Below are 14,786 nucleotides of genomic sequence, written 5' to 3'. Positions count from 1 at the left end.
AGCAGACCGACCTGCTGCAGACCGACCTGCTGCAGACCAACCTGAAGCAGACCGACCTGCTGCAGACCGACCTGAAGCAGACCGACCTGCTGCAGACCGACCTGCTGCAGACCGACCTGCTGCAAACCGACCTGAAGCAGACCGACCTGCTGCAGACCGACCTGCTGCAGACCAACCTGCAGACCGACCTGCTGCAGACCGACCTGAAGCAGACCGACCTGCTGCAGACCGACCTGCTGCAGACCGACCTGCTGCAGACCGACCTGAAGCAGACCGACCTGAAGCAGACCGACCTGCTGCAGACCGACCTGCTGCAGACCGACCTGAAGCAGACCGACCTGCTGCAGACCGACCTGCTGCAGACCAACCTGCAGACCGACCTGCTGCAGACCAACCTGCAGACCGACCTGCTGCAGACCGACCTGAAGCAGACCAACCTGCAGACCGACCTGCTGCAGACCGGACTGCTGCAGACCGACCTGCAAACCGACCTGCTGCAGACCGGACTGCTGCAGACCGGACTGCTGCAGACCGACCTGCAAACCGACCTGCTGCAGACCGGACTGCTGCAGACCGACCTGCAAACCGACCTGCTGCAGACCGGACTGCTGCAGACCAGACTGCTGCAGACCAGACTGCTGCAGACCGACCTGCAAACCGACCTGCTGCAGACCGACCTGCAAACCGACCTGCTGCAGACCGGACTGCTGCAGACCGACCTGCAAACCGACCTGCTGCAGACCGGACTGCTGCAGACCGACCTGCAAACCGACCTGCTGCAGACCGGACTGCTGCAGACCGGACTGCTGCAGACCGACCTGCAAACCGACCTGCTGCAGACCGGACTGCTGCAGACCGACCTGCAAACCGACCTGCTGCAGACCGGACTGCTGCAGACCAGACTGCTGCAGACCAGACTGCTGCAGACCGACCTGCAAACCGACCTGCTGCAGACCGACCTGCAAACCGACCTGCTGCAGACCGGACTGCTGCAGACCGACCTGCAAACCGACCTGCTGCAGACCGGACTGCTGCAGACCGACCTGCGAACCGACCTGCTGCAGACCGGACTGCTGCAGACCGACCTGCGAACCGACCTGCTGCAGACCGGACTGCTGCAGACCGACCTGCAAACTGACCTGCTGCAGACCGGACTGCTGCAGACCGACCTGCAAACCGACCTGCTGCAGACCGACCTGAAGCAGACCAACCTGCAGACCGACCTGCTGCAGACCGGACTGCTGCAGACCGACCTGCAAACCGACCTGCTGCAGACCGGACTGCTGCAGACCGGACTGCTGCAGACCGACCTGCAAACCGACCTGCTGCAGACCGGACTGCTGCAGACCAGACTGCTGCAGACCAGACTGCTGCAGACCGACCTGCAAACCGACCTGCTGCAGACCGACCTGCAAACCGACCTGCTGCAGACCGACCTGCAAACTGACCTGCTGCAGACCGACCTGCTGCAGACCGACCTGCAAACCGACCTGCTGCAGACCAGACTGCTGCAGACCGACCTGCAAACCGACCTGCTGCAGACCAGACTGCTGCAGACCGACCTGCAAACCGACCTGCTGCAGACCAGACTGCTGCAGACCGACCTGCAAACCGACCTGCTGCAGACCAGACTGCTGCAGACCGACCTGCAAACTGACCTGCTGCAGACCGACCTGCAAACCGACAAATGAGTTGGTTTCTCTGCTTTTAGGCCTTTTTGAATCAACCTGCAATCTGTAAGCCTCTTATTTCGTCCACACACACACACACACACACACACACACAATTTTGGAAAACAACATGAACTGCACATTCACTGGATGGAAATGCTTGACAGTTCAAATAGGTCATGTGTAATCCTAAACCAAATCTGCCTCCATATGTTAACTAACGGTGAGGTGTGCGTGTGTTTGTGTGTGTGAGGGGTGGTGGTGTGCGTGTGCGTGTGCGTGTGCGTGTGCGTGTGCTTGTGCTTGTGCTTGTGCTTGTGCTTGTGCTTGTGCGTGTGCGTGTGCGTGTGCGTGTGCGTGTGCGTATGTGTGTAGAGTGATTTTAGGTTTCCACCAGGATTATTATAGTTTGGGATTTTTCATTAGTTCTTATTTCTACAAAGTTTTCTATTTTTAATTAGATTTCAGTTTGGTTTCAATTAGTTCTGTGTTTAGTAGTTTACATAGATATTATAAGAACAGCTGTAACACATTAATAATGAGTTATAACACTATCTGTAAGCACATATAGTGATTTGTAACTGGTGATAAAGTTGATTTATAATGTATTATACAATATGTTTATAATGTATTAACGCCCTGTTCACCTTGGATTTACAGACATTATGACTGAAGTTTAGTTATTATTGAGATTCATGACCAGCTATTCATGTGTTTTGGTTTACTGTAAGTAAAGTGAGATGCTTATAAAGCTTTATAAACACGTTTTGTCTGTTTTAAGTAAAGTGATGAATTTCTGTTTTGGACAAAGATCCAGAGGATCAGATCAGAAGCAGAAACATGTTGAGCTGCTGTTTCCTGAGACCGAGACAAATAACCATTAATACAATTAGATTAATACAATATTGAGCAAAGTAAGTGGGATTGTCATGTGTTCCCACCGGGAATTGAACCCCCGACCCCACAGTGTGAGCGCCTCGCTCTGCCCATTCAGCTACACAGGACCAATCAATTAACTTATAACTTATTCATTTATCAATGACAATGTGCATTGTTTTAATCTAGAGATTAAATTAAAGTTATTGAGGCAGAAAACAAATGGATAAAAAGTATTTTCCCATAATGCTAAGCTGACATATCACATATCAGCTGACATATTCTTCTTTGCATTATTTATTGCCATGCATATCAGCTCAAGCATGGTGAATAGAGAAAAGCCTTCAGAAAAAAGCCTCCTCAGTTTGAAAACGGCGTGTGTGTGTGTGTGTGTGTGTGTGTGTGTGTGTGTGTGTGTGTGTGTGTGTGTGTGTGTTCATACTAATAAAACTTCAGACTGAACTGAACAGAGCAACGAGCGGCGAGAGGAAGCGTCTCGCACTTTGACATATGAAAGACATTTGAGTGCCTGAAGGTCAGAGGTCACATGACCAACATACAACCCAGCGTGGAGAAATGATTGGATTTCATGTCCTGCAGTGTTTCCTGCATGGTGTTTTACTGAGATCATCTAAGACTTTATTGATCCCTGTGGGCCAATCAGGTTGCAGCAAATGTAATGGCATTCAGCAGAACCAGGCAAATAGAATATAAAATATGCATTAAAACAGTAGAAACAATAAGAATAGTAAAAATAATAGAGCAATGAAAACAATAAAAGCAAGACAATAGAATATAACCCATTGTGGGGTTATGGAAACACCTGGGTAGACTGTATGAGCTGGAAGTGTGGGTTGACAGTCTGTGCTTAATATGGATCAATAGATTTGGAATATGTGCAGTACATATAATCTAAAAAAGTGCATACAAGGTTAAGTATATATATTGTTATTTATGTTTATTTAACAAAAGCATCTATACCTCTTTATTCAAAAAACAGATCGGAGCGATTCTTACCTTTGTTGTAGAAGTACTTGTGGTAGTAGCAGGCTCCCTGGTCCACGTGCTCGATGGCGTAACGCTTCATCACGTCCCGAGGGAACGCTTGGCTTTCCTCCAGAACAGAAACTCCTGCGTTGGTGCAGTGGCTGCTGAGTGTCGATTCGACAGAGAAGCCGTCTCCCACGGCGCTGTAGACGGCGTTCGGCCTGGTTAAGGCCAGTTTCCTCTCCCCCTCCCCTCCGGTCTCATTGCGGAAGAAAGGGCAGCTGAGCACCAAGTTGTTGCTCTTCCCGTCTCCCTCGTCGGCTTCCGTATTCGCTCTGTCCTCGCAGCTTCCCACCGGCAGCTCAAAGACGGACACGGGAGCGGTGGCGTCGCCCGGCGCAGAGGCTTGGCGCCGCGACGCTGCCGACGCCCCGGTTGTCGTGTTCTTCCTGCGGCCCAGGTCCGCTCTGTTGGTGGCGGCCTCACTAATGTTGAAGAGGACGCTCTGGACGTCGTAGTGTGAGAAGCACTTCTGGAAAGTCAAACCCCGGCCGCACCGCCCGTCCTCCTGCTCCACATAGTCAGCTTCGCTCTTCATGCTCCTCAGTCTGCGGAAGATGGAGGTTTCAGTTTTCTCTGATTTCATCCGCTGGATGTAGGAGCGCTCTCTGTCCCGACTGTAAAAGAGAGAGCTGTCCACATAGTCGTAGCCCGGTATGCAGACGATGTCACCGCGAGCGATCTGGGCGGCGGTCTGGAGGCTCGGGGAGAGGGCGGCGTTGAAGCGCAGAGGTTCTGGGAAGCTGTGCGGCGGCGCACTGGGCCGCTCCGCCCGCTCCGCCCGGTAGGCTCTCAGTGTCGCCACAAAACCTTCACTGGACAAACCCTGCCGCTCCAGAGACGAGGTGCTGCCGTACTCTCGTCGCAAAGTTGCGCCTGTGTTGGGATTGATGGAGGTACGGTCCATGTCTTCAGCTCCGATGTCACTGATGGTGACCTCACTGTTGCTCCTCTTGATCCTGGACAAACTCTTCATCGGAGAGTGGCTCAGAAGGTCGCACAGCGGATATTTGGTCTCTGGGAACTCCGAGCCGGACAGCGGTTCCTGACTCTTCTTCAGCGGAGCGCCGGGGCCTTTGGGCGGTCCGGTCTGGAAGGTCGGTACCAGGCTGTCGTACCGCGGAGGGGGGCATGCCTCCCAGCCGTCCCTCCGCTGAGGCCATTCGGACACCCGAGCCCGGACGCCCATCTTGGGCATAGCGGGCGCTCCCGGCACGTTAGAGACGGGTGGACCCATGCTCTTCAGACCTTGAAGCTTCTTGCTAAACAAGTTTTCTGACTGCATCAAATGAGAATTGCAGCCAGTTGATATTCCGGCTACTCCACTAAGATTTGGGATGTCTTCTGGTTGGGGACTAAGTTTGCTCATATCCTGCATGAAGACAACTTCCAGCCCTGAATTTCATGTCTCCAGTTTCCTCCAGTTGCTGAGAGACAAAGAGCCAGAAGAAGGTTTGAAACTCATGAGGTCCAAACTCCATTGGATACCAGCTGATAAAGTAGATACTTGGCAGGGAGGCGTCCTTTTAGTTGGTATAAAGCTCAGTAAATCCACATTGGACTCTTCTGTGGAACAGATCTGAAATACACAAAGCAAAAAAGATTTCAGCAGTTTTCATGAAATGACCATCAAGATGTAGATCTTGAAAAGTGCTGATTCTGCTGATAAAAGAATGCAGACTGGTGCAAATTCCAATGACTGTTTGATGCAATGACTGTTCATCCACTTAGAACTAATATTTTCAAAGCTCTTTATTCCAAACAAATTAATTGTTCATCGTTCATTTTCCCGTTGGACAGATTTGTTTCTGAAGCCAGACTGAGCTGTATATAACCGGCATGCCAGTGGTGGAAAGGGTTAGAACCTGTGAGGTAAAGTGAAGCTGTGATCCGCCTCAGTTCACCAGCTGACGGCCTCATGGTGCGACTCACTCAGCTGGTTCCAGTTCAGGCTTTAAAACAAGAACGTTCATGTTTCATGCAAAATATAACACGGGTCAAATTCAACCAATCATCTGTGGTGGGAGGAGCCTACTTGTTACAACACAGTCTCTATTGGTTTCTACTGGAGCTGACCGGTACAATACAGTCTCTACTGGTTTCTACTGGGAGCTGACAGTACAACACAGTCTCTACTGGTTTCTACTGGGAGCTGACAGTACAACACAGCCTCTACTGGTTTCTACTGGGAGCTGACAGTACAACACAGTCTTCTACTGGTTTCTACTGGGAGCTGACAGTACAACACAGTCTTCTACTGGTTTCTACTGGGAGCTGACAGTACAACACAGTCTTCTACTGGTTTCTACTGGAGCTGACAGCACAACACAGTCTTCTACTGGTTTCTACTGGGAGCTGTCCGGTACAAGACAGTCTTCTACTGGTTTTCACTGGAGCTGAACAGTACAACACAGTCTCTACTGGTTTCTACTGGGAGCTGACAGTACAACACAGTCTCTACTGGTTTCTACTGGGAGCTGACAGTACAACACAGTCTTCTACTGGTTTCTACTGGAGCTGACAGCACAACACAGTCTTCTACTGGTTTCTACTGGGAGCTGACAGTACAACACAGCCTCTACTGGTTTCTACTGGGAGCTGACAGTACAACACAGCCTCTACTGGTTTCTACTGGGAGCTGACAGTACAACACAGTCTTCTACTGGTTTCTACTGGGAGCTGACAGTACAACACAGTCTCTACTGGTTTCTACTGGGAGCTGACAGCACAACACAGCCTCTACTGGTTTCTATTGGAGCTGACAGTACAACACAGTCTTCTACTGGTTTCTACTGGGAGCTGACAGTACAACACAGTCTTCTACTGGTTTCTATTGGAGCTGACAGTACAACACAGTCTTCTACTGGTTTCTACTGGAGCTGACAGCACAACACAGTCTTCTACTGGTTTCTACTGGGAGCTGTCCGGTACAAGACAGTCTTCTACTGGTTTTCACTGGAGCTGAACAGTACAACACAGTCTCTACTGGTTTCTACTGGGAGCTGACAGTACAACACAGTCTCTACTGGTTTCTACTGGGAGCTGACAGTACAACACAGTCTTCTACTGGTTTCTACTGGAGCTGACAGCACAACACAGTCTTCTACTGGTTTCTACTGGGAGCTGACAGTACAACACAGCCTCTACTGGTTTCTACTGGGAGCTGACAGTACAACACAGTCTTCTACTGGTTTCTACTGGGAGCTGACAGTACAACACAGTCTTCTACTGGTTTCTATTGGAGCTGACAGTACAACACAGTCTTCTACTGGTTTCTACTGGAGCTGACAGCACAACACAGTCTTCTACTGGTTTTTACTGGGAGCTGACAGTACAACACAGCCTCTACTGGTTTCTACTGGGAGCTGACAGTACAACACAGTCTTCTACTGGTTTCTGCTGGAGCTGACAGTACAACACAGTCTCTACTGGTTTCTACTGGAGCTGACCATTCCTGGTTCTTCATTCCTGAGGTGTTGTTTAAATTATCTATTTACTGTAAATGTAAAGTATCTGAGCTCCTAATTGGACATGAAGATGAAGATCATCTTTATTCCTTGTTCCATTTCAGCCGTTTACTGTGAATAAATCAGACTGACAGCGTTTCAAACAGAACGCACATCACCGAGCAGGAGAAGCCTTAGCAACCACAACAACAGACTGGAAACCAGTGTGTGTGTGTGTGTGTGTGTGTGTGTGTGTGTGTGCGTGCGTGCATGCGTGTGTTGCCCCAGACAGGCGGACCATGATGCCCTGCTTCAGTATTGAAACAGGAGGGGGGGGGGGGGGACATGTGAATTGAATGAGATTGTGAGGCAGTTTTGATTAAAGCTCCATATTATAGGAATTAAAAATTCAAATTTCCCTCAATTTCTCTCCATATCTGATCAAAGATGTTTAATGAAGACTTTGTTAAAATGTGATTTTGTTTGATGTTTAAATTGAATGTTACTGCATTTTCACATCTCCGTCCTTTTCTCCAGTCAGTGTCAGTCTAACTCCAGGAAACGCATCACAGCTGGACTCGCTCCTGATTGGCTCCCTCACTAAAGAATGACTAAAATCCGTCCAATCAGATCAGTTTGCAGCATTTGAACTGAAAAGCCTCCACTCAGCAGGTTTACCTCATTTGAATTAGAGGAGCCGCTGCTGTCGGCCAATCAGGAGCCAGGATTGTGACGACAGAGTCTTCACATTCATTCAGTTTAACTGATTTCAAACTACATTTATCTGCAGAACGTCATGAAGAAGAACTTTATCTGAGATTTGAAAACTGAATCATGTAGATCTTTAACAGAAATTTTTACTGCTGCTGTTGAATAATTTTGTTTTTGTTTTTTAGCCATGCTTTTGTTAATATTTAGATTTATATTAATTTTAAGTGTTAACTGACTGTTTTGTGTCTTTCTGATGTCGGTTGTCTTGTTTCTGTCTGTAAAACACTTTGAGTTCCACATCAGATTTGAACCTGAAGCCTCTGTCTGTCTGCTGGCTCCGGTCCAAACAGGCGCCCCTGCAGCTCCTTACATGGGTACAACCTCCAAACTGGCAACCGGCGCTGGCACCACAGCATGAAGTCAGAGCATAAACCAACATGGACGCCATCCATCTTCCTCTGCCGGGATTTCCTTCTCCTTGTTCGGTTCCCAGACCGACTCGCACATTCCACACATCTTGCTGCACAAACCTAAACCTAAACCTAAACCTAACTCTAACCTAATACTTACCTAATCTAAACCTAACCTAAACCTAAACCTAAACCTAACCCTAAACCTAAACCTAACTCTAACCTAACACTTACCTAATCTAAACCTAACCTAAACCTAACCCTTCATCTCAACAGCCAAACTTCAGTTCCAACTTTTCATTTCTCTTAGATCTGAGGTGACTCTTCATCTTCACTTTCTCAAATCAACATTATTTTGAAGCTAGTGGAGCGATCCTCCTCCGGACTGCTGTCAAGTCAAGTTTGTCTTTATTATCCCTCAAGAGGGAAATTCATTTGGCCGGTAAAAAATCACATAGAACACATTAAAACATTAAGAACAACAACAACAACAGTATGAACATCCTCCATCAGTACAAGAGCAGGTACATGAGGTTGGGGCAAGACACTCTGACACTCTGTCTTGCTGACTGTTTTGCAGACTGTCCTGCTGACTGTTTTGCTGACTGTTTTGCTGACTGTTTTGCAGACTGTCCTGCTGACTGTTTTGCTGACTGTTTTGCTGACTGTCTTGCAGACTGTTTTGCAGACTATCCTGCTGACTGTTTTGCTGACTGTTTTGCTGACTGTCTTGCAGACTGTTTTGCAGACTATCCTGCTGACTGTTTTGCTGATTGTCTTGCTGACTGTTTTGCAGACTGTTTTGCTGACTGTCTTGCAGACTGTTTTGCAGACTGTCCTGCTGACTGTTTTGCTGACTGTTTTGCTGACTGTCTTGCAGACTGTTTTGCAGACTATCCTGCTGACTGTTTTGCTGACTGTCTTGCAGACTGTTTTGCAGACTGTCCTGCTGACTGTCTTGCTGACTGTTTTGCTGACTGTCTTGCAGACTGTTTTGCAGACTATCCTGCTGACTGTTTTGCTGATTGTCTTGCTGACTGTTTTGCAGACTGTTTTGCTGACTGTCTTGCAGACTGTCCTGCTGACTGTCTTGCTGACTGTCTGGCTGACTGTTTGCGTCAGTGAGCAGCTGTACGCGGAGCGAGGGGGCGGCCATGTTGGCTGGCTGCTGAACCCTGTCGACTTATATCAGCTGTTCAGAGGAATCACAGCCAAGACAACCCCCCCCACACACACACACACACACACACACACACACACACAGCTGAGAGACGCCTGGGAGGAAGAGAAGCACCTCTTGATTTCATCACTGTGATTCATCAGATTCACAGTGAGGATCAGACTGAAAACTGACTGCAGTTTTTTTTTATCAGTTTTTAGAGATATCATAGTGTTTTTAGTCAGGTCTATTTACATACATGTCATACCAGACCACACACACTCAGCCCAGACTGGATCTGAGTTCAGTCAGATCCAGATCGGAGTCAGATCGATTTGATCAAGTCTCAACAGCAGAAACTCATTCACTCACTCAGATTTTTGTGAATCTGATTTAAGCAACATCTGATCTGAAATCAAATCAGATTTCTACAGATGGTCTGAGTCTGTCTGAACAGACCTGAACACACAAACCCCCCCCCCACACACACACACACACACACACACACACTGTGAAACACTTTCATGAAGGAAACGTCTCGTCTGATTTTCAGTCAAGTTTGTGTTAAAATACATTAAATATTCAGAAAGATCCGTCTGCAGCGCTGATGCAGGATAGACTGGTTCTTTAATGGTGTGTGTGTGTGTGTGTGTGTCTGTGTGTGTGTGTGTGTGTGTGTGTCAGGACAACCCTCACCCGCTCCTTTACTTAACAAGAAACTGTGGAATTTCAGTGCAATTAAAGTGAGGAGTGTTGAGGCTCGCTCAGTTTTATTTTAGTTTTTCTCTCATTATAACAGTTTGCACTCCCCCCTCTCCCCCTCCCCCCCAACACACACACCCAAACCAAAGTAACAAAAACACACACTGTTCCCACAGTAATCTGCCAAATGGTTCAGAACAACAACATCAGTCATGGGGGGGGGGGGGTCAGACAGTCTGATCACTGTCCTTCACACCAGGAGACAAAGATGGAGACAAAGATGAGATGAAGACAAAGATGGCCGTCACACACATGAAGACACCACACACACACTAACACACACTACCTGATCTGTCAATCAAAAACATTTTCCCATTGGTCCAGAGCATTTCACTGTAAATAGAATTATAAAATTGTTGCAGTTCACATTTACGTGACAGATGTTTTGAAGTCACACGACTACAAAGAAGATTCAGTTCTGAATGAAACTCTGAACCAAACCTGATGCGGTTTGTGACGACCTGCATCTGTCAGGTCTGGGAACGAGGAAGCTGAACACAACACAACCACAAAACACAGCAACACAACACAACACAGCAACGCAACGCAACGCAACACAACACAACACCACAACAACACAACGCAACAACGCAACAACGCAACAACGCAACACAACAACACAACACAACAACACAACAACGCAACGCAACGCAACGCAACACAACACAACACCACAACAACACAACGCAACAACGCAACAACGCAACAACGCAACACAACAACACAACACAACAACACAACAACGCAACGCAACGCAACGCAACGCAACGCAACGCAACGCAACGCAACACAACACCACAACAACACAACGCAACAACGCAACAACGCAACAACACAACACAACAACACAACACAACAACACAACAACGCAACGCAACGCAACAACGCAACGCAACAACGCAACGCAACAACGCAACACAACACCACACCACACCACACCACACCACAGCAACGCAACGCAACGCAACGCAACGCAACGCAACACAACACAACACAACACCACACCACACCACACCACAGCAACGCAACGCAACGCAACGCAACACCACAACACACCACAACACACCACAACACACCACAACACAACACAACACCACACCACACCACACCACACCACACCACAGCAACGCAACGCAACGCAACGCAACGCAACGCAACAACACAACACAACACAACACAACACAACACAACACAACACAACACCACACCACAGCAACGCAACGCAACGCAACGCAACACCACAACACACCACAACACACCACAACACACCACAACACAACACAGCAACGCAACGCAACACAACACAACAACACACCACAACACAACACAACACAACACCACACCACACCACACCACACCACAGCACAGCAACGCAACGCAACGCAACACCACAACACACCACAACACACCACAACACAACACAACACAACACAGCAACGCAACGCAACACAACACAACAACACAACACACCACACCACAACACAACACACCACAGCACAGCAACGCAACGCAACGCAACACCACAACACACCACAACACACCACAACACACCACAACACACCACAACACACCACAACACAACACAGCAACGCAACGCAACACAACACAACAACACAACACAACACAACACAACACACCACACCACACCACACCACACCACACCACACCACAGCAACGCAACGCAACGCAACACAACACAACACAACACAACACAACACAACACCACACCACACCACACCACACCACACCACACCACCACACCACACCACACCACACCACACCACAGCAACGCAACGCAACACAACACAACACAACACAACAACACAACACAACACAACACAACACAGCACAACACAACACAACACAGCAACGCAACGCAACACAACACAACACAACACAACACAGCAACGCAACGCAACGCAACACAACACAACACAACACAGCAACGCAACGCAACACAACACAACACTTCAGTTCGAGTCTTTGAGAGACAGATCAGCTGTCAATCAAACAGTGTGGGCGGAGCTTATATTCCTGTTGCTGCAGTTTGAGTTTCTCTTCTCTCTGTCTGTTCAGTCATGGTGGCTATCGCTGCTCATGCTAACTACCCAGTTCTTCTTCATCTGTTGACTCCAAACAAACCGGAAACGTGAAACGCATCACTTCCTGTGTGGCAGGACAGAGCGACCAGACTCCGGCTGTTCAGAACAGACAGAGGAGAAGATTCATGACCTGATAGAGGCTGAATCACCGTGGAGTTAGAGCTCTGGAGCTTCACCAGTTCACCTGCTGCAACTAACCAGATAACCAAATAACCAACTAACCAACTAACCAGCTAACCAAATGACCAAATGACCAACTAACCAAATAACCTACTAACCTACTAACCAACTAACCAAATAACCTACTAACCAACTAACCATCTAACCTACTAACCTACTAACCAAATGACCAAATGACCAACTAACCAACTAACCAACTAACCAAATAACCTACTAACCAGCTAACCAAGTAACCTACTAACCAAATGACCAACTAACCAACTAACCAACTAACCAAATGACCAAATAACCTACTAACCAAATAACCAACTAACCTACTAACCTACTAACCAACTAACCAAATGACCAAATGACCAAATGACCAACTAACCAACTAACCAACTAACCAACTAACCAACTAACCATCTAACCTACTAACCTACTAACCAAATGACCAAATGACCAACTAACCAACTAACCAACTAACCAAATAACCTACTAACCAACTAACCATCTAACCTACTAACCTACTAACCAAATGACCAACTAACCAACTAACCAACTAACCAAATAACCTACTAACCAGCTAACCAACTAACCTACTAACCTACTAACCAAATGACCAACTAACCAACTAACCAACTAACCAACTAACCAAATGACCTACTAACCAAATAACCAACTAACCTACTAACCTACTAACCAACTAACCAAATGACCAAATGACCAAATGACCAACTAACCAACTAACCAACTAACCAACTAACCTACTAACCAACTAACCAACTAACCAAATAACCAACTAATTTTGATTCTATGACTCACGGTTCAGAAGTTATGGACCAAAACGTGAAGTGGGCTGTTATAGCGCCACCATCAGGTAGATTGGTGTAATTTTTTTTTCCTGAGTAGTGGGTGAGATTTCCAACCTATGGTTTCTGAGATTCAGATACTTTTAAGGCATGAGAAGAAGAAGAAAAATAATAATCGGAACAAAAACAATAGGGTTCCCAGCACTATGTGCTTGGACCCCTAAAAAGTAACAGTACAAAAATGAATTGATTAATTTATTAATAATAATCACAGAAAGTGCAAACTTCATACAAATCTCCATAATTGCCTGAACATTCCCCTTGACAAATTTCAATACAATATAATGCACCATTGGTGAGATATGGGTCCAAATAGCATGGAGATTAATTTAATCAGTTAATTAATAATAGTTATTATAATCATAATCACATCAAAATCAATACAGTTCTTCCTCTAGGGGTCATCCATGTCCATACCAAATCTGAAAAGATTCTTATAAAACTGTTCAAGTTATCGCGTTCACATGAAGGATCAGCGGGTGGGGTGAATCCATAATATCCCCAAAACTCATTTTAGGGATATAACAAACTAACCAACTAACCAACTAACAAACTAACCAAATAACAAACCAACTAACCAACTAACCAACTAACAAACTAACAAACTAACCAACTAACAATCTAACCAACTAACCAAATAACCAAATAACCAACTAACAAACTAACCAAATAACAAACTAACCAACTAACAAACTAACCAACTAACCAAATAACCAAATAACCAACTAACCAAATAACAAACTAACCAAATAACAAACTAACCAACTAACCAAATAACCAACTAACCAACTAACCAAATAACCAAATAACCAACTAACAAACTAACCAAATAACAAACTAACCAACTAACAAACTAACCAATTAACCAAATAACCAACTAACCAAATAACAAACTAACCAAATAACAAACTAACCAACTAACCAACTAACCAACTAACCAAATAACCAACTAACCAAATAACAAACTAACCAACTAACCAACTAACCAACTAACCAACTAACCAAATAACCCACTATCAAAACTAACCAACTAACAAACTAACCACTAACAAACTAACCAACTAACCAACTAACCAACTAACCAACTAACAAACCAACTAACAAACTAACAAACTAACCAACTAACCAAATAACCCACTAACAAACTAACCCACTAACAAACTAACCAACTAACAAACTAACCAACTAACCAAATAACAAACTAACCAACTAACCAACTAACCAAATAACCAACTAACCACTAACAAACTAACAAACTAACCAACTAACCAAATAGCCAACTAACCAAATAACCAACTAACCAACTAACCAACTAACAAACTAACCAAATAACCAACTAACCACTAACAAACTAACCAACTAACCAACTAACCAAATAACAAACTAACCAAATAACCAACTAACCAACTAACCAACTAACCAAATAACAAACTAACCAAATAACCAACTAACCAACTAACCAACTAACCAACTAACCAAATAACCCACTATCAAAACTAACCAACTAACAAACTAACCACTAACAAACTAACCAACTAACCAACTAACCAACTAACCAACTAACAAACCAAC

The 14,786-nt window shown here is 46.1% G+C and overlaps 1 protein-coding gene across 1 annotated transcript in view; it reads right to left on the bottom strand.

Moving 5' to 3' along the window:
• Positions 1-14,786, bottom strand: part of LOC139911183 (signal-induced proliferation-associated 1-like protein 2) — a 92,904-nt gene that overhangs the window by 57,496 nt on the left and 20,622 nt on the right. Inside the window, exon 2 of the mRNA XM_078282733.1 lies at positions 3,564-5,172. Within this exon, the coding sequence (XP_078138859.1) occupies positions 3,564-4,971 (1,408 nt within the window). The 5' untranslated portion in view covers positions 4,972-5,172. The remainder of the gene's footprint in view (positions 1-3,563; positions 5,173-14,786) is intronic.

The sequence above is a fragment of the Centroberyx gerrardi genome, chromosome 3 (genome assembly GCF_048128805.1).
Source record: "Centroberyx gerrardi isolate f3 chromosome 3, fCenGer3.hap1.cur.20231027, whole genome shotgun sequence".
Classification (NCBI taxonomy): Eukaryota; Metazoa; Chordata; class Actinopteri; order Beryciformes; family Berycidae; genus Centroberyx; species Centroberyx gerrardi.
The sequence above is the reverse complement of the archived record's forward strand: the minus strand, read 5'-3'. Positions and strand labels throughout refer to the sequence as shown.